At 41.4% G+C, this 23,898-nt stretch overlaps 1 protein-coding gene across 1 annotated transcript in view; it reads right to left on the reverse strand.

Annotated features, from left to right (window-relative positions):
• Nucleotides 1-23,898, reverse strand: part of LOC126425187 (uncharacterized) — a 90,493-nt gene that overhangs the window by 64,027 nt on the left and 2,568 nt on the right. The window contains exons 2-3 of the mRNA XM_050088142.1: nucleotides 8,329-8,563; nucleotides 5,923-6,092 (exon numbers count right to left, since the gene is read on the reverse strand). Coding sequence (XP_049944099.1) covers nucleotides 5,923-6,092; nucleotides 8,329-8,563 — 405 coding nt within the window. The remainder of the gene's footprint in view (nucleotides 1-5,922; nucleotides 6,093-8,328; nucleotides 8,564-23,898) is intronic.

Genomic DNA, 23,898 nt, shown 5'->3' on the forward strand with positions numbered 1-23,898 from the left:
TGTCTGCCCAAAAGTTCATTAGCGGATCGTATAGAAACGTGAACTAAATAGGCAATGGATTTTTAGAGTGTTTGGTAATAACCTTTCTCCTTTATATGTAACATATATATATGTTTCAAGTCAGGTTACGAAATCTTTTGTAAGCTTCCTCTTGTCTTGAAGGTAAAGTATCACAATTTCATCAAGATGTGAATAAAACTGTAGATTTGTATGAATTAAAAAAAAAAACAAACAAACGAACGAACACACTTCTTCAATTATACATGAATTTACGAGACAATCTGACAGCCCTCGCCGGCCGGAGTGGCCGAGCGGTTGTAAGCGCTGCAGTCTGGAACCACGCGACCGCTACGGTCGCAGGTTCGAATCCTGCCTCGTGCATGGATGTGTGTGATGTCCTTAGGTTAGTTAGGTTTAAGTAGTTCCAAGTTCTAGGGGACTGATGACCTCAGAAGTTAAGTCCCATAGTGCTCAGAGCCATTTGAACCATTTTTTTGACAGCCCTCTTAGACAGTTTGCAGATGATGCTGTCAGTTACCGTATAGCAAAGTCATCAGAAGATCAAAACCAATTGTTAAATGACACAGACACGATATCTGTGTGGCGCGAGAAATGACATTTGTCTCTGAATAACAAAACGTGTGAAGTCGTCCAGATGAGTACTGAACGGTATGCGTTAAGTGTCGCTTACACGATATAAAACATAAATATATTCAATTCAGCTAAGTACCTCGAAATTTCAATTACGAAAAACTTAAATTGGAACGATCACATAGAAAATATTGTGCAGACCGCAAATCAATTTACTGGCAGAACACATAGAAGACGCAACAGGTCTACTAAAGTATCTGCCTACACTACACTTATCCATCCTCAGCAAGAATACTGCTGTGTGGTGTGGCATTCTTATCAGATAGGACTGACAGAGGGCATCGAGAAAGTCCAGAGAAGGTCACCTCTTTTTGTAACATCGAGAAACGGAGTAAAGAGTATGACGGATATGATAAGCGAGTTGGGGTGGCAATCGTTAACACATAGGCGTTTTTCATTGAGGTGAGATCTTTCCACAAAATTTCAACCATCATCGTTCTCCTCTGGACACGAATGTATTTTATTGACGACAATCTACAGAAGAAGAAAAAATTATCGTAAAAAATAAGAGAAATCAGTGGTCGTACCTAAAAATTTAAGTGCGCATTTTCCCAAAAACTGTTCGAGTGTGGGACGGTAGAGAAATAGTCTGAAGGTGGTCCGATGAACCCTGTGCCAGGCCTTTTAAGTGTGAACTGCGTGGCAACCATGTACATTTAGATGAAAGCATCTTGTAGACCCTTATTGTCTGACGAGCGTATTTGCCATCAACTGAAATTTGTCCTCAACGTCTGTGTTGATTATTAAGCATACTAGGTACCATAGGTGTAATCTGGTTATCGGTAGAATTTTTCAGTAATTTTTGAGAACTTTTCAAACGGAGAACCGTGGTTTTTCCAAGTACGTTAAAATCAACGTAAATAGTCTCGACTACAAGAAACCGTTTCTAATGGTTATTCCTTTGAGCAGCTGACGTTCGTGGAGTTCGTAACACCTGCTCCGTTCACCGCCACCGCCTACCATCATGGTACGAGGTCTGAAGATGGTCGGCAAATGACCGAAACCGGCAACCATAAAAATAAAGGCTTCTTGCGGTCAAGACTGTTTACGTTCATTTTAAATCTGAATTTTTCGTCCGTTGCTCATGCTGCTTCATAACATACCTTATCATTCACTACCAAGATGTTTTTCTTCCACTGACTACTACTCAGGTCGTAAAGACCCCTAACAACTTACACAGGATATATTGGTAGTATTTTAATGAACTAAGATAAAAACATATACTGAAACTGTTCACTATAACTCTATTTTAAAAAATGTTAGGTTCAAGAAACGAAAAGAAATTTATATGATAATGGAACACCTACGGCCATCCTTATGATGTTATTTATTATATGGCTACCAGTTGATAGTAGATGTTGGAGACAAAACCTCTTTGCTACAGGTAGTATGCGAAAACCAGTTCACAGATGTTGGCCATTGATGAATTGTGTATGTGGTTGGAGTTAACGCCTTGAGCCTCAGTTAAGGCCTGGTACTGGGGTACCGAAACTAGTAGCCATGTAATAAATAACATCGTAAGGACGCCTGTGAGTGTTCCATTTTATTACATAAGTGTATGGCCGAAATCTCTCAAACCTCCAATCAGAATGGTGGACATACAAAAAGAAATTTGGACGGATGTCATATTGACACAAGCGGTACTCACTGCTAGAAGTCGTGAATAAATTTAAATGTACTGAAAACATAAAACCCAGCAAAACATCTGTGGATACAATTTGACGCTGTGACTTTGCCATGTAGCGCACTAAACCACTAATCATCAACATCTTCGTTACAATCGACTCAGAGGGAGCAAGTCACATATTTGGAAACTAATTGCTTTGTAAACAAGAGAGATACACAGTTCCATTCTGTTTATGGCATTATATTGACCCCATTGGTACCAGGAATGATATAACAGCTAAGGAAAGATACCCTAAAATGGGTACAAAAATAAGTGGATATACTATTTTGAATACTTCAAGTGTTTAGTATTGCAGCTGTTCACCGTGACAGATGTCATTCAATTTCGTAAAAGTTACACAAAAAAACGAACAATTTAGTTTTGGGTTAATATCGACTCCAGTGAAACTTACTGCAAAACCCATGAACAAATTGTATTATGTTGTAAATATACTAATTGACATAATTGGATAAAGTTGACTCAGAAGGAAAAATTAATATATTTTGAAAATAATAGTTTAGAAATTTTGGCGGACACGAAGCCCACGCCTACTACAGTAGTACAAGTTTATATGCCAACTAGCTCTGCCGATGACGAAGAAATTCAAGAAACGCATGATGAAATATAAGAAATTATTCAGATAGTGAAGAGAGACGAAAATTTATAAGGTCATGGGTGACTGGAAATCGGTAGTAGGAAAAGGGAGAGAAGGAAACGTAGTAGGTGACTATGGATTGGGGGTAAGAAATGAAATAGGAAGCCGCCTAGTAGAATTTTGCACAGAGCACAACTTAATCATAGATAACACTTGGTTCAAGAATCATGAAAGAAGTTTGTATACATGGAAGAACCCTGGAGATACTAGAAGATTTCAGATAGATTATATAACGGTAAGAAAGAGATTTAGGAACCAGGTTTTAAATTGTAGGACATTTCCAGGGCAGATGTGGACTCTGACCACAATCTATTAGTTATGAACTGTAGATTAAAATTGAAAAAACTGCAAAAAGGAGGGAATTTAAGCAGATGGGACCTGGATAAACTGACTAAACCAGAGGTTGTACAGAGTTCCAGGGAGAGCATAAGGGAACAACTGACAGGAATTGGGGGGAAGAAATACAGTAGAAGAAGAATGGGTAGCTTTGAGGGATGAAGTAGCGAAGGCAGCAGAGGATCAAGTAGGTAAAAAAACGAGGGCTACTAGAAATCCTTGGGTAACAGAAGAAATATTGAATTTAACTAATGAAAGGAGAAAATATAAAAATTCACTAAATGAAGCAGGCAAAAAGGAATACAAACGTCTCAAAAATGAGATCGACAGGAAGAGCAAAAAGGCTAAGCAGGGATGGCTAGAGGACAAAGGTAAGGATGTAGAGGCTGATCTCACTGGGGGTAAGATAAATACTGCCTACAGGAATATTAAAGAGACCTTTGGACAAAAGAGAACGACTTGTATGAATATCAAAAGCTCAGATGGAAGCCCACTTCTAAGCAAAGAAGGGAAAGCAGAAAGGTGCAAGGAGTATATAGAGGGTCTATACAAGGGCGATGTACCTGAGGACAATATTATGGAAATGGAAGTGGATGTAGATGAAGATGAAATGGGAGATACGGTACTGCGTGAAGAGTTTGACAGAGCACTTCAAGACCTGAGTCTAGCCCGCATCTCGTGGTCATGCGGTAGCGTTCTCGCTTCCCACGCCCGGGTTCCCGGGTTCGATTCCCGGCGGGGTCAGGGATTTTCTCTGCCTCGTGATGGAGGGTGTTGTGTGATGTCCTTAGGTTAGTTAGGTTTAAGTAGTTCTAAGTTCTAGGGGACTGATGACCATAGATGTTAAGTCCCATAGTGCTCCGAGCCATTTTTTGAACCTGAGTCTAAACAAGGCCCTGGGAGTAGACAACATTCCATCGGAACTACTGACGGCCTTGGGAGAGCCAGTCATGACAAAACTCTACCATCTGGTGAGCAAGATGTATGGGACAGGCGAAATACCCTCAGACTTCAAGAAGAGTGTAACAATTCCAATCCCAAAGAAAGCAGGTGTTGACAGATGTGAAAATTACCGAACTATCACTTTAATAAGTCACTGCTGCAAAATACTAACGAGAATTCTTTACAGACGAATGGAAAAACTGGTAGAAGCCGACCTCGGGGAAGATCAGTTTGGATTCCGTAAAAATATCGAAACACGTGGGGCAATACTGACCCTACGACTTATCTTAGAAGCTAGATTAAGGAAAGGCAAACTTACGTTTCTAGCATTTGTAGACTTAGAGAAAGCTTTTGACAATGTTGACTGGAATACTCTCAAATTCTGAAGGTGGCAGGTGTAAAATACAGGGAGCTAAAGGCTATTTACAATTTGTACAGAAACCAGATGGCAGTTATATGAGTCGAGGGGCATGAAAGGGAAGCAGTGGTGGGGAAGGTAGTGAGACAGGGCTGTAGCCTCTCCCCGATGTTATTCAATCTGTATATTGAGCAAGCAGTAAAGGAAACAAAAGAAAAATTCGGAGTAGGAATTATAATCCACGGAGAAGAAATAAAAACTTTGAGGTTCGCCGATGACATTGTAATTCTGTCAGAGACAGCAAAGGACTTGGAAGAGCACTTGAACGTAATGGGTAGTATCTTGAAGGGAGGATATAAGATGAACATCAACAAAAGCAAAACGAGGATAATGGAATGTAGTCGAATTAAGTCGGGTGATGTTGAAGGTATTAGATTAGGAAATGAGACACTTAAAGTAGTAAAGGAGTTTGGCTATTTGGGGAGCAAAATAACTGATGATGGTCGAAGTAGAGAGGATGTAAAATGTAGACTGGCAATGGCAAGGAAAGCCTTTCTGAAGAAGAGAAATTTGTTAACATCGAGTATAGCTTTAAGTGTCAGGAAGTCGTTCCTGAAAATATTTGTATGGAGTGTAGCCATGTATGGTAGTGAAATATGTACGATAAATAGTTTGGACAAGAAGAGAATAGAAGCTTTCGAAATGTGGTGCTACCGAAGAATGCTGAAGATTAGATGGGTAGATCACATAACTAATGAGGAGGTATTGAATAAGATTGGGGAGAAGAGAAGTTTGTGGCACAACTTGACCAGAAGAAGGGATCGGTTGGTAGGACATGTTCTGAGGCATCAAGGGATCACAAATTTAGCATTGGAGGGCAGCGTGGAGGCTAAAAATCGTAGAGGGAGACCAAGAGATGAATTCACCAAGCAGATTCAGAAGGATGTAGGTTGCAGTAGGTACTGAGAGATGAAGAAGCTTGCACAGCGTAGCATGGAGAGCTGCATCAAACCAGTCTCAGGACTGAATACCACAATAACAACGTTTTAGAAACCAAGAGAGTTATATTTTTCCATAGTGCTTGTGGACTCATATTGACCATAGTGGTACTAGGAGGTGTTATGTATACACTAAACTTTCTTTAACAATACTATACTTCGTGAATACTTCTTGCGTTATCAGGAGAGTCATGGCGTCACATTGTCGCAACGTTTAAATGAGTTTCTTATTTATCATCTTCGCTGATAAACCGACAAGATTACATGAATCCAAGGATGCAATTCCAAGGAACATACTCCCAAATAAGTCACTCACCAGTTTTGTTCAAGTACTTCTGAAGAAAATTCCATTGACGTCCCTCGGCACATCGTCTCCTGGTTTTTATGGCTTTTGTGATGCGCCGAACAGCGTGCAGCAACTGGGATAGGATAGGCTCCCTCAGATCAGTTTCCAGTGTTTCCACGTTCCACTCCTTGTCGTTCAACCTTTGAAATACAACGTAATCATCTGATGTAACAAGTGATATTTTGAATCTTGATTACATTTTGTACTACAAAATGGTGAAAGCAAAATCCAACTGACCCCTTCTCCCGTTTCTTCGAACAAAGGTAATTGGAAATGAATCAGGGTATTAGAATGAGTTATTGCGCTGTAAATTATAGGCGGTATGCGTAACTACTGCCACATTTTGGTAAAGCGACACCTTTCGTTTGAAGGTGGTTTTGCCTTGAGTATTCACGACGTGGTAGACCAAACTCTACAACCTTATGCGTCTGTTTTTGAGCTAGATAGGCATCCCGGGTGGCTCTTAATCCCATCGTTCTTTCCGTTTCTCTGTGGTATCCGAATTTTCTATTGCCTGAACTTCAAGCCAAAGTGGCCCTTAATGACTTCAGGCGCGCGGTTACTGCAGCCTGTGAAACGCTGTTTAGAACTGAGTTCTTATGGAAATTTCCACTTCTTCACTTTTGGTTCTGAGATTAGTGGGAAGAACATTGGTTAGAACAGGCCACCACTGAGTGGAAGTTTATCTGGCAGTGACACCCATACACCTCACGACCTAATTCTGCCTGACAACCTCGGAATCTCCTTGGGTCACTTAAAGATTCTCTACAAGAAATACTCTTCGAAGATGAAGGGAGTGTCAGTCATGTAGTGAAAACATGGTTTCTGCTACATGGCAATAGCTTTTACCAGCAGGTAATACTTGCTCTTCCACAACGTTGGGGTACGGCCATAGAACGAGATGGAGACATGGACAAGACATGTTGATGTATATTGTCACCAAATTCTGACTTCACGATAAGTAGGTTCTGAGAAAAAAATGTTAGGTATTACTTACTGAACGACCCTCGTAAAAAAGACTAAAATGTAAATGTGGTGTGACTAGCGCCTCCCGTCGGGTATACCGTTCGCCAGGTGCAAGTCTTTCGATTTGACTCCACTTCAGCGACTTGCACGTCGATGAGGATGAATTGATGATGATTAGGACAACAGGAGTGGAATTAAAATACAAGGTGAAAGGATATCAATGATACGATTCGCTCATGACATTGCTATACTGAGTGAAAGTGAAGAAGAATTAAATGATCTGCTGAACGGAATGAACAGTCTAATGAGAACACAGTATGATTTGAGAGTAAATCGGAGAAAGACGAAGGTAATGAGAAGTAGTAGAAATGAGAACAGCGAGAAACTTAACATCAGGATTGATGGTCTCGAAGTCAATGAAGTTAAGGAATTCTGCTACCTAGGCAGTAAAATAACCAATGACGGACGGAGCAAGGAGGACATCAAAAGCAGACTCGCTATGGCAAAAAAGGCATTTCTGGCCAAGAGAAGTCTACTAATATCAAATACTGGCCTTAATTTGAGGAAGAAATTTCTGAGGATGTACGTCTGGAGTACAGCATTGTATGGTAGTGAAACATGGACTGTGGAAAAACCGGAACAGAAGAGAATCGAAGGATTTGAGATGTGGTGCTATAGACGAAAATTAGGTGGACTGATAAGGTAAGGAATGAGGAGGTTCTACGCAGAATCGGAGAGGAAAGGAATATGTGGAAAACACTGATAAGGAGAAGGGATAGGATGATAGGACATCTGCTAAGACATGAGGGAATGACTTCCATGGTACTCGAGGGAGCTGTAGAGGGCAAAAACTGTAGAGGAGGACAGAGACTGGAATACGTGAAGCAAATAATTGAGGACGTAGGTTGCAAGTGCTACTCTGAGATGAAGAGGTTAGCACAGGAAAGGAATTCGTGGCGGGCCGCATCAAACCAGTCAGCAGACTGATGACCAGAAAATCTCCGACCCAGCCGAGAATCGAACCTGGGCCCTTAGGATTGACATTCTGTCGCGCTGACCACAGAGTTACCGGAGGCGGACGTTAAAGAGACTAGACCACAAAGACATTTATTACGAGATGACGGGTATCGAGCATCACATGATCATCTTCAGACCTACAACAGCATATTCATTGACAATGGCTGTACATGGAGCAGGAACAGCTGAACCAAAGAGAAGTTCATTATCGTCATTCAGCGGTTCCTGATCAACATACAGCCATTGCCTACCAGTATGAAGGTCTGAAGATGATCATGCAATGGTCGAAACGGGTTAACTTGTAACAATCGTGCCTTTGCTATGTACACTGTTTTGTAATTAATTTCGATTAGATATAAGATAGGTGGTTGGTGCCTTCCGTGTCGTACGTACCCCGGCACAGAGCAGGAATCAATACAGTCGTCAGCGATGAAGCACCGGAGGTCTCTGGTGAACTGTGGCTCTGCGGTGTCGTTGGTAAGTCCGTGGATGACCGCCAGGGCGTCTTCGCACTCCCCGAACCAGAGCCTTCGCCCCAACGTCCAGCTCGGTAACACACGCAGCAAAGCTGCCACCGCGATAGAGGGCTTCTGGAGCGTCTCGCACTTTAGAGAAACGTCAAACTGTCCTGCAAAAGGTTCATTCAGTCATATTGAGGTTTTATACACTGTTCAGACAAGCTTTAACTAAGAAATTCCGTCTACATCGACACAGCTAGCCACTGAACGTGAAACGCCGTGATAGTGGCAACCAACAAACGTCAACATGGAATGAAGTTTTCTGCATGATTCGACATGCAAATTGCAATATTACGGTGTAAGGGAAATCTGGAAAATAGTCCAAATCCTATAGCTCTGATAGGAAAGAAAGGGAGGGCAAGGGAGGCCGGCCGGGGTGGCCGAGCGGTTCTAGGCGCTACAGTCTGGAACCGCGCGACCGCTACGGTCGCAGGTTCGAATCCTGCCTCGGGCATGGATGTGTGTGATGTCCTTAGGATAGTTAGGTGTAAGTAGTTGTAAGTTCTAGGGGACTGATGACCTTAGAAGTTATGTCCCATAGTGCTCAGAGCCATTTGAACCATTATTTGAAGGCAAGGGCGTGACCCAACTGAAAACAAATTACATGTGGTGTTCCACAAGGTTCCATTTTAGGTCTCTTCTTTTTTTCTTTCATCTATAACATTACCAGATACCAATTTATTTTATTTGCATCTGAGATCAACACTACAGTAAATAGCAAATGAATTATAGTTGGTGAGTGAAGGAACCAGCCACAAATACTTTTTAAATGTTTTATTTTAGTGCCATAACCAGTTCCGGGACACCATGCCCGTCTTCAAAGGCTAATATTTTCGTGACATAGATGGCTTGGTCAACAGCATGTTATCTATTTCAAAAAACATCTATGTGCCGAAAATATGCATCTGAAGTTAGGCAGGGTAGCTCGAAAATGGTTATGCCACTAAAATAAAACATTTAAAAAGTATTTGTGGCTGGTTGCGTCATTAGGAAACCATCATTAAGGACAGCGGAATTCACAAGATCTAATATTGGTAAAATACACTACTGGACATTAAAATTGCTACACCACGAAGAAATGCAGATGACAAACGGGTATTCATTGGACAAATATATTATACTAGAACTGATATGTGATTACATTTTCATGAAATTTGGGTGCATAGATCTTGAGAAATCAGTACCCAGAACAACCACCTCTGGGCGTAATAACGGCCTTGACACGCCTGGGCATTGAGTCAAACAGAGCTAGGCTGGCGCGTACAGGTACAGCTGCCCATTCAGCTTCAACACGATACCACAGTTCATCAAGAGTAGTGACTGGTGTATAGTGACGAGCCAGTTGCTCGGCCACCATTGACCAGACATTTTCAATTGGTGAGAGATTTGGAGAATGTGCTGGCCAGGGAAGCAGTCGAACAATTTCTGTATCCAGAAAGGCCCGTACGGGACCTGCAACATGCGGTCGTGGATTATCCTGCTCAAATGTACGGTTTCGCAGGGATCGAATGAAGGGTAGAGCCACGGGTCGTAACACACCTGAAATGTAACGTCCATTATTCAAAGTGCCGTCAATGCGAACAACAGGTGACCGAGACGTGTAACCAATGGCACCCCATACCATCACGCCGGGTGATACGCCAGTATGGCGATGACGAATACACGCTTCCAATGTGCGTTCACACGGATGCGACCATCATGACGCTGTAAACAGAACCTGGATTCATCCGAAAAAAATGACGTTTTGCCATTCGTGCACGCAGGTTCATCGTTGAGTACACCATCGCAGGCACTCCTGTCTGTGATGCAGCGTCAAGGGTAACCGCAGCCATGGTCTCCGAGCTGATACTCCCTGCTGCTGCAAACGTCGTCGAACTGTTCGTGCAGATGGTTGGTGTCTTGCAAACTTCCCCATCTGTTGACTCAGGGATCGAGACGTGGCTGCATAATCCGTTACAGTCATGCGGATAAGATGCCTGTCATCTCGACTGCTAGTGGTACGAGGCCGTTGGAATCCAGCACGGCGTTCCGTATTACCCTCCTGAACCCACTGATTCCATATTCTGCTAACAGTCATTGGATCTCGATCAACGCGAGCAGCAATGTCGTGTTACGATAAACCGCAATCGCGATAGGCTACAATCCGACCTTTATCAAAGTCGGAAACGTGATGGTACGCATTTCTCCTCCTTACATGAGGCATCACAACGACGATTCACCAGGTATCGCCGGTCAACAGCTGTTTGTGTATGAGAAATCTGTTGGAAACTTTCTTCATGTCAGCACGTTGTAGGTGTCGCCACCGGCGCCAACCTTGCTCTGGAAAGCTAATCATTTGCATATCACAGCATCTTCTTCCTGTCGGTTAAATTTCGCGTCTGTAGCACGTCATCTTCGTGGTGCAGCAATTTTAATGCCCAATAGTGTAGTATCACATATCAGTTATAGTCATAGAACGATCGCTTCATGAAATTCTTACAAACATTCGTAAATGTTTAGTAGCCAAGTCTGTCACTAAACTTTGAAAAGACACACTATATGCAGTTCTGAACTTGTAAGAGATTTCCTGCCATTAATGCACAAAATATGACGACAAGTATCCAGAAGAAGCTGAGGTTGTTCAATTATTGGGATTACAGCTTGACGATAAATTCAGTTTGGAGGAGCAAATCGCAGAACTGCATAAGTTCCTTCACAATTCTTTATTTGCAATGTGAATGTTGTCAGAGATATGCGATATAAAAATACAGAAATGCTATTATAAAATTATTTAAAAACAGTCTTTATCGCAGCCGATGTTAACTCCTGACCGGCTTCGGCCTTTTAATTACATCTTCAGATTTTGCATCATTTGGATGACGTGAATGGTGCCTGTCCCGCTGGGGAGGCTTCTGTCACTGTAACTCAGTCACAATAGTTGATTCACATTAATTATTTCCTCACCATGTCTTACACTAGTCATTGGCGTAGTATCCCTAGATGTGCAGTACTGAAGATGTGTCTTTTTACATAAAACTGAGGGTGAAATCTTTTGTGGAAAACTAGTCGATGATACTTTAATGAACCTTGTTTACAATTTCTACTGTTTGTGTAGTGTTCTTGAATTAATTACATTACTAGTGTTATCTGCAAAAAGAACTAATTCTGTTTGTTGTATATAGATGGAAGCTTGATTACATGTATGAGGAACAGCAGTGGGCCTAAGACTGAAGCTTGAGGAACCTCATTCGTCAGAATCATATTCCTGATTTTTATTGCTAGAATTACTAAGTACAACTTTCTGCATTCTTAAGGTTATATATGACAAAGTCCATTTGTTCGCTTTACCATCAATAACATAAAAATTTAATTTAGCTGGGAGAATACCGTGATTCACACAGTCAAATGTCTTAGATAGGTCACAGAAAATACCAGTCGGTGCTACTGTATTGTTTAATGCTTGTAGAATCTGGTGAGTGAACATGCAAATAGCATTATCAGTAGAGCAACCCTTCCAAAACCCAATCTGTGATTTGCTAAGGATTCTATTGTTTCTAAGATGACAAACCCCTCCTTGCTCTAACGTAATATAGTCTGGCTGACTAGAAGCTAGTTTTCTTGTCTTTTGATGCTGGTGAGATGCTCCTTTCCTGTCTTGTTGGGATTTTGCGTATTTTTTATTGTTGTAGTTCGCGGTTTTCGATGTGTATGTGTGGGTTAAATTACTCTCTTATGTTTCTTATTTACGACGACAGATGGTTTCGACTTACTATAACATTTTGTTCGTTTTCGCTAGTATTTATCCTAGACTTTACTTTGCACGAGATTCTTGCGCATAACGCTACTGCCCTCTCTTGTTAGATGTGTTCCTTAGCGCAAGCTTCACCTGCTTGACACTAGGACACAGGCAAATTGGTTTCATATTTTCTGTTGTGTGTAAGTGTTTTAAATGGTTCTGATATGTTTTATTTATTAAGACAGAGGGTTTGAATTAACACAACCTTTAAAATTTTGATGCGCCTGAGTATGTATACCTGGGTTTAATGTGCGCGAGTGCCTCGCGCATACCACAAGTGCCCTCACTCGGTGAAACTGTCTGCCCTAGGGTTTCCACACCCTCTTTACGGTAGTTCACAGGCTAAGTACTGTTAATATGCCGTGTTCGCGTCGACCTTCTCTTCATAATTATGCTGTACAGATGGTGGTAATATTTTAATTTTAACTACTGACGACGCCTTTGGCACGATTGTTTTATATACGAGGGCTATCCACAAAGTACATTACCTTTTGGAATTAAAAATAAATAAAGTATTGGAATTTTTTTTATTATGTATAGATGAAAGCCACACTTAAATACTATTTTTCTACATAGTTGCCATTTAAATTAAGGCACTTATCGTAGCGATGGACGAGCTTGGAAATTCCTTCGTCGTAAAATTCGGCCGCCTGCGCCTTCAAACACGTGGTTACCTCTTCTGGAAGCTGTGCGTCGTCATCAAAACGCTGCATAGCCGACCACTTCTTCATTGCTGGGAATAAGTGGAAGTCGCTCGGTGCCACGTCGGGACTGTACGGCGGATGAGGAAACAACTCCCACTTAAAAGATTCGAGAACTTCACGAGTGGCATTTGCCGTGTGGGCCCGGGCGTTGTCGTGAATCAGCAAGATCTTTGAGCCCAACTTTCCCCTGCACTTGTTTTGTATTGCTCTTCTGAGGTTGTGCAGAGTTTGGCAATACCTTTGAGAGTTTATTGTAGTGCCACTCTCCAGGAAATCCACAAAAATCACACCTTATCTGTCCCAAAAAAGGTAACCACGTGGTTGAAGGCGCAGACGGCCGAATTTTACGACGAAGGAATTTCCAAGCTCGTTCATCGCTACGATAAGTGCCTTAATTTAAATGGCAACTATGTAGAAAAGTAGTATTTAAGTGTGGCTTTCATCTTTATATAATTTAAAAAATTTCCAATACTTTATTTATTTTTAATTCCAAAACGTAATGTACTTTGTGGATAGCCCTCGTATCTCCACTGAAAGATATGATTTTAGTAAGTGACTAAAAGTTTTTGTGCTTGTAATACTTTGGTAATTTTCACGGTTACTTAAAGCTATAAGTGTTTGTTTTTTTGTTCTATCTCGCTTATGGTGCTAAGTTTCCTGTTCAGGTGTATTTTTGTTTCTGATGAAGGTATATTTAGATATACCGAAACTGTGGTCAAGGATTTCAATAAATCTTTATCCTGTACTGTTTGGCTGTTATCATTTACCGTGAGCATAATAAAGTTTCTTCCTCTAAGATTCGCGTAAGGTGCACGGGATGCATGACTTCTAAACTTACTCCTTTGTCGTACCGTTGAGGAAAGATGCATGGGACACCGTAGTATACACACGGCTCTTACAGCCCAATAAATCGGCAATGACAGAGCACTGCACCCATACTCGACACTCTGTACGGTTTAAATGTGTCGAAATTCTGGAGTCTGTTTGAGACTCGGTGATGTAAGAAACAGTTCGGCGAAGAATTTAATTTAAAAAATAGCTGTTCGAACGTCTGTAAATCACGGAATACTAATCTTTCTTCAGTAAATATCAAAGACGTCGCTGCAGTGTAGCTAGTAATGTTACATCGACACCCCATCGTCGATCGATTGGTTATACGGGGTGTCCCATTGATCTTGACCAGCCTAAATAACTGTTTGTCCAGATGCAAATTAGAAAATGTTTCAAGCAAATGTTCTTTAGGCGTCAGGGGGACATCAATCAGCATGTTGTAGCTTTGTTTTTTACAAAGATATGAACAGCGGTATGACTTTGTTAAATGGCACCCATTAGTTTTGATTCGGTAATTCATTTCCTCTCCTAAAGACCTATTCAAAGATGTTTGACAGTTTACCATTCACTAAAACACAACGTTATTAATTACACAACACAACACTGACGTTGACGCTCCCAGCGCTTAGTGCAGGTACTCGGGGTAATGGAACACATCTACGTGCTGACGTTGACAGAGGACAAACGTAAACATAAGTAGAATGCACACCCTTCATTCTGTCAACCATCGTCAGTTGAAGAGTTGTGTGACCAGAATGTATACCAACGAAGAGAAGGTAGAAACGCTAACCATGTATGGGGAATGTAAGTTAGCAGAACAGTAATTGCAATACTGTTTTCTTATGTACAGGTACATTTAGTACAGTAGTTTAGTCCTTTTAAACACTGTTGTGTAGAGTAGGCATACAGTAACGGCTGTTTTTCCTACAAACCGAGCGAGGTGACGCAGTGGTTAGACACTGGACTCGCATTCGGGAGGACGACGGTTCAATCCCGCGTCCGGCCATCCTGATTTAGGTTTTCCGTGATTTCCCTAAATCGCTCCAGGCAAATGCCGGGATGGTTCCTCTGAAAGGGCACGGCCGACTTCCTTCCCCATCCTTCCCTAATCCGACGAGACCGGTGACCTCGCTGTCTGGTCTCCTTCCCCAAACAACCCAACCCAACTCCTACAAACTGCATCCACATAACGTTTCTTTTATTGTTCTTGTTGTTGAAGGCAGGCGAAATGCTACGCAGGCAGCGGAACTGTACAGAGAGCAATATCCTGACGAGAACTCACCTTTCCGGCGGATGTTTTCTCGTCTTGTTGCGACGCTTCAGGAAACGGGAAGTTTCAACCCACGAAAACGCAATCGTCGTAACACTCGCACAGACAAAGCTGCCGAAGTTACTGTTCTCGCTTCCGTTGCTATGAATCCCCATGTGAGCACACGACAGCTTGAACACGACACGGGAATTCCCAAAACCAGTGTACAGCGTGTTCTTACACGGCACCGGTTAAATCCTTACCATGCACCAGAATTCCATGGGGGTGATTTCCAGATCGTGTACAGTTCTGTCACTGGGCACAGCAGCAAATCCTCGCCAACCCGAACTTCTTCTCCAATGTTCTATTTACCGATGAATATTCCTTCTCAAACAAAGGACAGGTAAAAACAAGGAAGATCCATTATTGGTCCTGCGACAACCCACGATTGCTTAGACAGGTGTACCATCAGCATCAATGGAGAGTTAACGTCTGATGTGGGATGCTTGGTACTACATTTATTGGCCCTTATTTCATCAATGGTAGTCCAAATGGCACAGCGGATGCCAACTTCCTCTGGATGAAGTGCCGCTAAGAACCAGAATGCTTATGCGGGATCAACACGATGGATGTCCAGCACATAATGCCTGGCGTACACGTCGTGTTCTGAACCGAAGGTATCCTGCCAGATGGATTGGTCGAGAAGGAACAGTTACTTGGCCTGCTAGGTTTCCTGATTTAAAACCTCTGGACTTTTTTCTTTGGGGACGCGTTAAAGACGCTGTCTATCGCGATATTCCAACAAATCCAGAGGACACGCAGGAACGTATTGTGCTTGCTTGTAATTCTCTTCAGAAGGAAACACAGAAAGCAGTAAATAATTCTTTCATTCAACGAGTGCACCAATGTACCGGTGTCCAGGGGCACTACTTCGGGCACCTTTGAATGTTCTACTCCCGGGCAGCGGTACAGGAGACTAAAAGTAAATTTTTTGTTATGTTTTTACTTGGTTTTCATTTGTTTTCTGACAAATGCAGCAAGTGGACGAGTTTGTAACCCCGGGCTGAGTCAGTGTTGTGTTATGTAATTAATAACGTTGTGTTTCAGCGAATGGTAGACTAATACATTTTTGAATAGGTCTTTAGTAGAGGAAATGAATAACCGAATAAAAAATACAGGGTGCCATTTAAAAGAGTCATACCGCTGTTCATATTTTTGTAAAGAACAAAGCTACAACGAAGGCAATCATGCTGACTGATGTCCCCCTGACGGTTTAAGAACATTTGCTTGAAACATTTTGTAATCTGCATCTGGACAAACAGTTATTTAGGGTGGTCAAGATAAAAGGGAGACCCTATATACAGCTTCAGTTTATGCCTCCTGTAACAAGTTTGTTTGCGTGACCATCCTCCACAGCAAGCATAGAAATAAAAAAATGTAAATAAAATCTCTTTCTCCTGCTGTCACTTAATTTATTTTCCCAGACGCGTTTCGCCTTTCTCTTGTTCTAAGGCATCATCAGTGGGGTCTATAACGATACAGTTTTGTTATTTTTAGATTCTCAAACAGTTCACGTCGCAATTTTTTATGTAAAAAAGTAGTTACTTACGATTTACTGATCTGCGCTTCCTCTCATCTGGTCTGGAGGTTGCACTACCACTTTATTATCGTCATATAAGCACAACCTTTAGTTCTGACATTTTTCACACCGTTCACCATGTTTCTCCTTCTTTTTTTATTTGGTGTACTATTGTTCTTTTGCCACTCGATACAACTATTTCTTTCGATACTGCTTTTAACAACGTAAATGTTGCAACTCCATTACGTGTTGCAATATTTACGTTGTTCTCACATTACTTTTCATGCAAATTTGACCTTGGGGAGTAGTGCTAGGTCAGGCGCGTAAGGTGGGTGGTCTGACACTGGGATGCTGTTTTTCGTTAAAAACCTCGTAACAGACAACGCGGTGTGAGCCGGTACGTTGTCTTCACGCAGAACCATGACTTGCTCTTCCGCAATTCGGGTCGTTTTTTTTCCTTTTTTCTGACGGATCTGAGCAACAACCTTAAGGTATAAATGTTTATTAAGAGTTTGATCTTCAAGAACCCAATGAAGATACAAAATTTCTTAACTATGAAAAAGAAAAACAATCGTCATGCCTTTGAATCTTGATTTGCTCATTCGAGCTCTTTTCGCTCTCGGTGAAGTTCGTTGCTTCCAGTGCATGTGCTGGCGCTTAGTTTGTGGATCAAATGCGAAAAACCAAGATTGGTCACATTTTATCACTCTTTCCAATAAATCAGGATTATTTTCATTATATTACAAATGTCAATACAAACATTTTCACGGGCTTGTTTTTGTTGTATCGCGCTTTTGTCGTGTTAAATCAGTTTTGTAAAATTTGCATTATGAATCCTTCGCAATTTCTACATTTTCAACTATCGATAGAATCAAATTATGTACTTCATTGATATTTCCAACCTTTCTTTATGATGAAGGGCGTCCCGGGCGTGAGTCGTCTTCAACGCCTTCTAGGCCATCTTGAAAACACTTCAACGGCTCCAAAACTCACGTACGTGATAAACAATCTTCGCTGCACACTGCTTTTAGTAGTAGACTTCAGTTGCAAGTTTTATGTGGAACCTTGCGACAATTCGCTGCCTTATTATTTCACTTAACATTTTTCCGCCAAAACAAGATAACAGTGCTTACAAAAACGAAGGCCACCGTCACCGTGATTTGTCCACTGGCAACAGAGGTGCTGCGTTCAACTAAGAAGGCTTCACGCTCATAGAGCATAAATATTTGTGGAGCGATCGTTCGGATGAGCAGAACTCAACATCTCTGCAGCTCAAGTCACGTGGTATTGGGACTTCTCATTTTGGCCCGCATGGCGTTTTGAGTGTTATTACTTCGCTGGTACATATGACTCACCTACCGTGGAACTTTGTATTTGCGTTTCACAGACATTTTAACAATTTGGTGCCAGGAACTGAACTTGGCTTAAAGATGTGAAGAGCAATGGTATTGTACTTCTTCACCACAATATCATAGCTCAGATTCCACTATATTTATGTTTTTTCAGTAATGGAAAAAAGTAATACACAACAATATTTTTTTTTTTACTTTTACTACTGCACTTATTCATATTCTCGAATCTCTGCTCTAATTGATTAGGTTGTAACGACACTGTGATGATTATGAGGTACCATACTCCGTGAGAGAGCGTATGTACACGGCCATAAAGTTTTATGAAAAAGCAATACGTTTGGATCCATGAAATTGTTACAGTACATACAATAACCGATTTGCACCACATGCTTGTCAATTATTATTTTTAATTTTTCTATATTGACCAAAAAAATGGTTCAAATGGCTCTGAGCACTACGGGACTTAACATCTGAGGTCATCAGTCTGAGGTCATCAGTCCCCTAGAACTTAGAACTACTTAAACCTAACATCACACACACCCATGTCCGAGGCAGGATTCGAACCTGCGACCGTAGAGGTCGCGCGGTTCCAGACTGAACCGCCTAGAACCGCTCGGCCACACCGACAGGCCTACATTTACCATGCTACGTTCTATAGAGAAGTAAAATTTCTGCAACTTTTTTTCGCCATCTCATCAGTAAAGTGAAACCATACACTACGCAGAAAAAAATAAAAAATACAAGATCAGTGCTCCAATTTTGGAGCAATAAAAGAAGTGACCGCCAACAATATTGTTTTAGGTGCATATTGCTGACTCTGTTTAATTTAATTTAATTATAATGACACTGTATATGGAGCTGTCTCATTAAGAAATATTTTGTTACGCACAAGAGTTTGAGAACCTACATAAATTGGAGGGAATTAATCAGACTGCCATGTATAAATTTTATCTGCGTATGAATACGGCGCCAAAATGTATACACTGCCTGGCAATTGACCAAACACAGTTGCAAATTTATCTAGCACCTGTCTCGTAGACAAATGGCCATAAGGTCGTAGAAATCATCTGTACACTACAAGACCTTATAGTCCTTGCCTCGATATTTTTCAACATGTAAAGTGACTCATCTCAATATGACATTTACAATTATACATTTGTTGTAGATACCTATGAGAAGTAACTGTTCGTCCTTTCACGTACTTCTCTTTATATCCATAGCAACAACAAGACTGCATCACAGCTGTTACTAAAACTCAGACGTGCAGAAACGTGTCAGTCAAGGCAATGTTTAAGTTTCGCTATCACACCGCAAACTGAAGACAAGCAACGTTGACCCAGAATCACGTGAGTAGCCCGGTTTGATGTTGAGAACATACGCAGTAGGCTATGTTCACTCCATAGATCTACATCTACGTGATTACTCTGCTATTCACAATAAAGTGCCTGGCAGAGGGTTCAATGAACCACTTTCAAGCTGTCACTCTACTGTTTCACTCTCGAACGGCACGCGGCAGAAACGAGCAGTTAAATTTTTCTGTGCGAGCCCTGGTTTCTCTTATTTTATCGTGATGATCATTTCTCCCTGTGTAGGTGGGTGTTTCACAGTTCATGTTACACACTTCTCGATGTTGCAGAGGTGACTCAGTAGATGAAGTTTTATGTCGGAACCCATGATGAAGAAGGATGAATGTATCAATTTGAGGTAAGAATACCTCTACAGGAAACGGACGACTGGGAAGTTACAAGCGAAAACCGTTCTGATTCCTCTAACAGTGGAATACACGTACCGGTATTGTTCTTGCTAAGGCAACTTTCAGCGGTGGTGGTAAAGATCAAAAAAGCATAAAATATCCAGTAAACATGGGTTCTAAAATGCACACCTCAAGGCCTATGAGCACTTGTTCAATAGAGGAGAACTGTTTCACAGCAGCGAAGGTGAACAAGTGCTACTGGCTCCTCAGGGGTGCATTTTACAAATTGTTTTGGGCAGTGGCCGATAATGATTTGATAAAATTTTTCATAATTACAATAACAAAGATATCAAATGCACACACTTATTGATACAATGTTGGTCAAAAGCTAAAATTTTCTCACAGTCCATAAAGACAGTCCTGATCGTTCATCACAGTAAAAACTTTCTCAAAGTCTAGCACCTCTGCTGGCCCACCAATACCGTAATCTCTACCGGGACTACAGTGGGTTTACTCTGTGATGACCTACCTATTAATATTCTTCAAAACTTCGACTGACTCTGCTGCGGGTTGGTCTGTTGTGGCCCATTACCTGTCTGCATGTCGAGAGTCAGCACTGTCTTTCCGTTGGAAGGACAACACTACTTCTTCAAGACTGCATGGATATCCACTACTTCCGTGTGCATTTTCTTTTACTGCTCAGACTTTGAGAAAAACACTGCTATTTTACTGTGATGAACGATCAGGACTGTCTTTGTGGACTGTTAGAAAATTTTAGCTTTTGACCAACATTGTATCAATAAGTGTGTGCATTTGATATCTTTGTTATTGTAATTATGAAAAATTTTATCAAATCATTATTGGCCACTGCCCAAAACAATTTGTAAAATTTTTTGTGGGGAGCATGGGGGCTATGTAAGTAGGCTGTTTAGGTTTTCTTATTGGTAACGCCACGTAGCGCTCTGTATGAAAAATCACTGGCTGTGCTGTGTGCAGTCTGTGGCTAGTTTGCATTGTTGTCTGCCATTGTAGTGTTGGGCAGCTGGATGTGAACAGCGCGTAGCGTTGCGCAGTTGGAGGTGAGCCGCCAGCGGTGGTGGATGTGGGGAGAGAGATGGCGGAGTTTTGAAATTTGTAAGACTGGATGTCATGAACTGCTATATACATTATGACTTTTGAACACTATTGAGGTAAACACATTGTTTGTTCTCTATCAAAATCTTTCATTTGCTAACTATGCCTATTAGTAGTTAGTGCCTTCAGTAATTTGAATCTTTTATTTAGCTGGCAGTAGTGGCGCTCGCTGTATTGCAGTAGTTCGAGTAACGAAGATTTTTGGTGAGGTAAGTGATTTGTGAAAGGTATAGGTTAATGTTAGTCAGGGCCATTTTTTTGTAGGGATTTTTGAAAGTCAGATTGCGTTGCGCTTAAAAAATTGTGTGTCAGTTTAAGCACAGTCATGTATAATTGTTCTAAGGGGACGTTTAACATTTTAAAGGCCATTTTTCCTTCTTTTGGTCCATACTACCGCCCTGAAAGTTGCTTGCCCTACATTCTTAGCAAGAACAGTGCCGATCATGTATTCCACTGTCAGAGGCATCAGAACGGTTTTCGATTGTAACTTTCGACTCGTTCGTTTCCGAGCCAAGGACCCTTGACTCAAATTGATACATTTATCCGTCTCCGTCATCCTTGAATGTTTGTAAATCGTCGCGGATCAAGCTATATTTACACTGAATTACAGGCGCAGCGACTGTAGCTTTTACGTTCTGTATCGTCATCGATTAGAACAGAAGTGATATCTGGCGTTCCACAAGTTAGTGTCGTAGGCCCTCTGCTCCTCCTGATTTATGTAAATGATCTAGGTGATAATCTCAGTAGCACTCTTAGATTGTTTGGAGATGACGCTGTAATTTACAACCCCAATAAAATCATCAGACGATCAATTCGAATTACAAAATGATCTGGAGAGAATTTCTGTATGGTGCGAAATGTGGCAATTAGCACTAAACAAAGAAAAGTGCGAGGTCATCCACATGGGCACTAAAGGAAATCCGATAAATTTTGGGTATACGATAAATCGCACAAATCTAAGGGCTGTCAATTCGACTATATACCTAGGAATTACAATTACGAGCAACTTAAATTGGAAACACCACATAGATAACATTGTGGGGAAGGCGAAACAAAGACTGCGTTTTGTTGGCAGAACACTTAGAAGATGTGACAAACCCACTAAAGAGACATCCTACATTACACTTGTCCGTCCTCTGCTGGAATATTGCTTCGCGGTATGGGATCCTTACCAGGTAGGATTGACGGAGGACATCGAAAAAGTGTGAAGAAGGGCAGCTCGTTTCGTGTTATCGTGCAGTAGGGGCGAGAGTGTCACTGATATGACACGCCAGTTGGGGTGGCAGTCACTGAAACAAAGGCGGTCTTCTTTGCGGCGAGATCTATTTACGAAATTTCAATCAACAGTTTTCTCTACCGAATGTGAAAATATTTTGTTGACACCCACCTACGTAGGGGGAAATGATCATCATAATAAAATAAGAGAAATCAGAGCTCGAACGGAAAGATTTAGGTGTTCCTTTTTCCCACGCGCCATTCGAGATTGGAAATGTAGAGAAGTAGTATGAAAATGGTTCGATGAACCCTCTGCCAGGCACTTCAATGTGAATCGCAGAGTAGACATGTAGATGTAGATGATGATTTTGGCCACTCTAGAAGGCAAAAAAACACTCAGCCATGTATTTGTTCTGCAAGACAGGATGGAAGCAAGGAAGGAGGTCGGCAGTAAGTTTCCCGTGGTGGAAATGAAAACAGAAAACTTCATTGCAGTTACAGACGTGGTAGCCATAGCAACGGATAAAATTGCTAAAGAAGCAGAAGGAAGCAAAATACAACGGAGGAACAGAGGTAGATTGGAAACAGCGAAGAAAATCCTCTAAAATGCAGTACAAGTGTTCAATAAACTGTGATCTGATTTTAGGAGGCCCAATACAGGTCCCCCACCAATACGTCTTCTGCAGGCTTTCTCTCAAGATGGTTTTGAAATAAAAGTTTAGGACCGGAAAAATCTTCATGAGACGTAGAACTACATCCCTCCAATTTATAACATGCTCTACAACAGTACATCCCACTCCCAGACAGCAGTTACCATGGGTGCAAGAACCGTGAGTGGAGAGGGAAAAGGACATGGTCAAAGACGGAGACGACGAAGACTGAAAAATGCCCAACACAGTGGCACAGAGTCACTAATATTGCCTGGAAGGACATTCGTCAAGAGATACCACAGAAGGAAATGACTATGATTCTACAGACTCTATGAGCGGATTATACAAAATGACAATGAATAATGTCTTGTATGTGTCTGAACCACATCAGTACATTTTGTTTTTGGTATTTCAATTTTATCTGCTCTTTATCTACTGTTTTTCAGCTTTTTATACTGATTTCGCATTAATTACTCACATTTCCTTGTTCTATAATGAATATATTGTACTATGTGTATCACATCTCTTGTAGCAAAAAATCTTCTATATGTAGCACAGTAAATAAAGCGTTTTTGGATTTGTACCCTCCCCCCCATGAACCATGGACCTTGCCGTTGGTGGGGGGGCTTGCTTGCCTCAACGATGCATATAGCCATACCGTAGGTGCAACCACAACTGAGGGGTATCCGTTGAGAGGCCAGACAAACGTGTGGTTCCTGAAGAGGGGCAGCAGCCTTTTCAGTAGTGGCAGGGGCAGCAGTCTGGACGAATGGCTGTAACACTAACCAAAACGGCCTTACTGTGCTAGTACTGCGATCGGCTGAAAGCAAGGGTAAACTACGGCCGTAATTTTTACCCAGGGCATGCAGCTTTACTGTATGGCTTACGCGTTTCTTAAGGAGAGAAATTTGTTAACATCGTGTATAGTCAGAAAATCGTTTCTGAAGGTATTTGTATGGAGTGTACCCATGTACGGAAGTGAAACATGGACGATAAATAGTTTTGGGCAAGAAGAGAATAGAAGCTTTCGAAATGTGGTGCCTCTGCCAGGCACTTAAGTGTGAATTGCAGAGTAAACATGTAGATGTAGATGTAGGTGTAGATGGATGATTAGATTAGATTAGATTAGATTAATACTAGTTCCATGTATCATGAATACGATATTTCGTAATGATGTGGAACGAGTCAATTTTTCCAATACATGACATAATTAAGTTAATTTAACAACATACTTAAGTTAATATAACAACTTTTTTATTTTTT

The sequence above is a fragment of the Schistocerca serialis genome, chromosome 10 (assembly GCF_023864345.2).
Source record: "Schistocerca serialis cubense isolate TAMUIC-IGC-003099 chromosome 10, iqSchSeri2.2, whole genome shotgun sequence".
NCBI lineage: Eukaryota > Metazoa > Arthropoda > Insecta > Orthoptera > Acrididae > Schistocerca > Schistocerca serialis.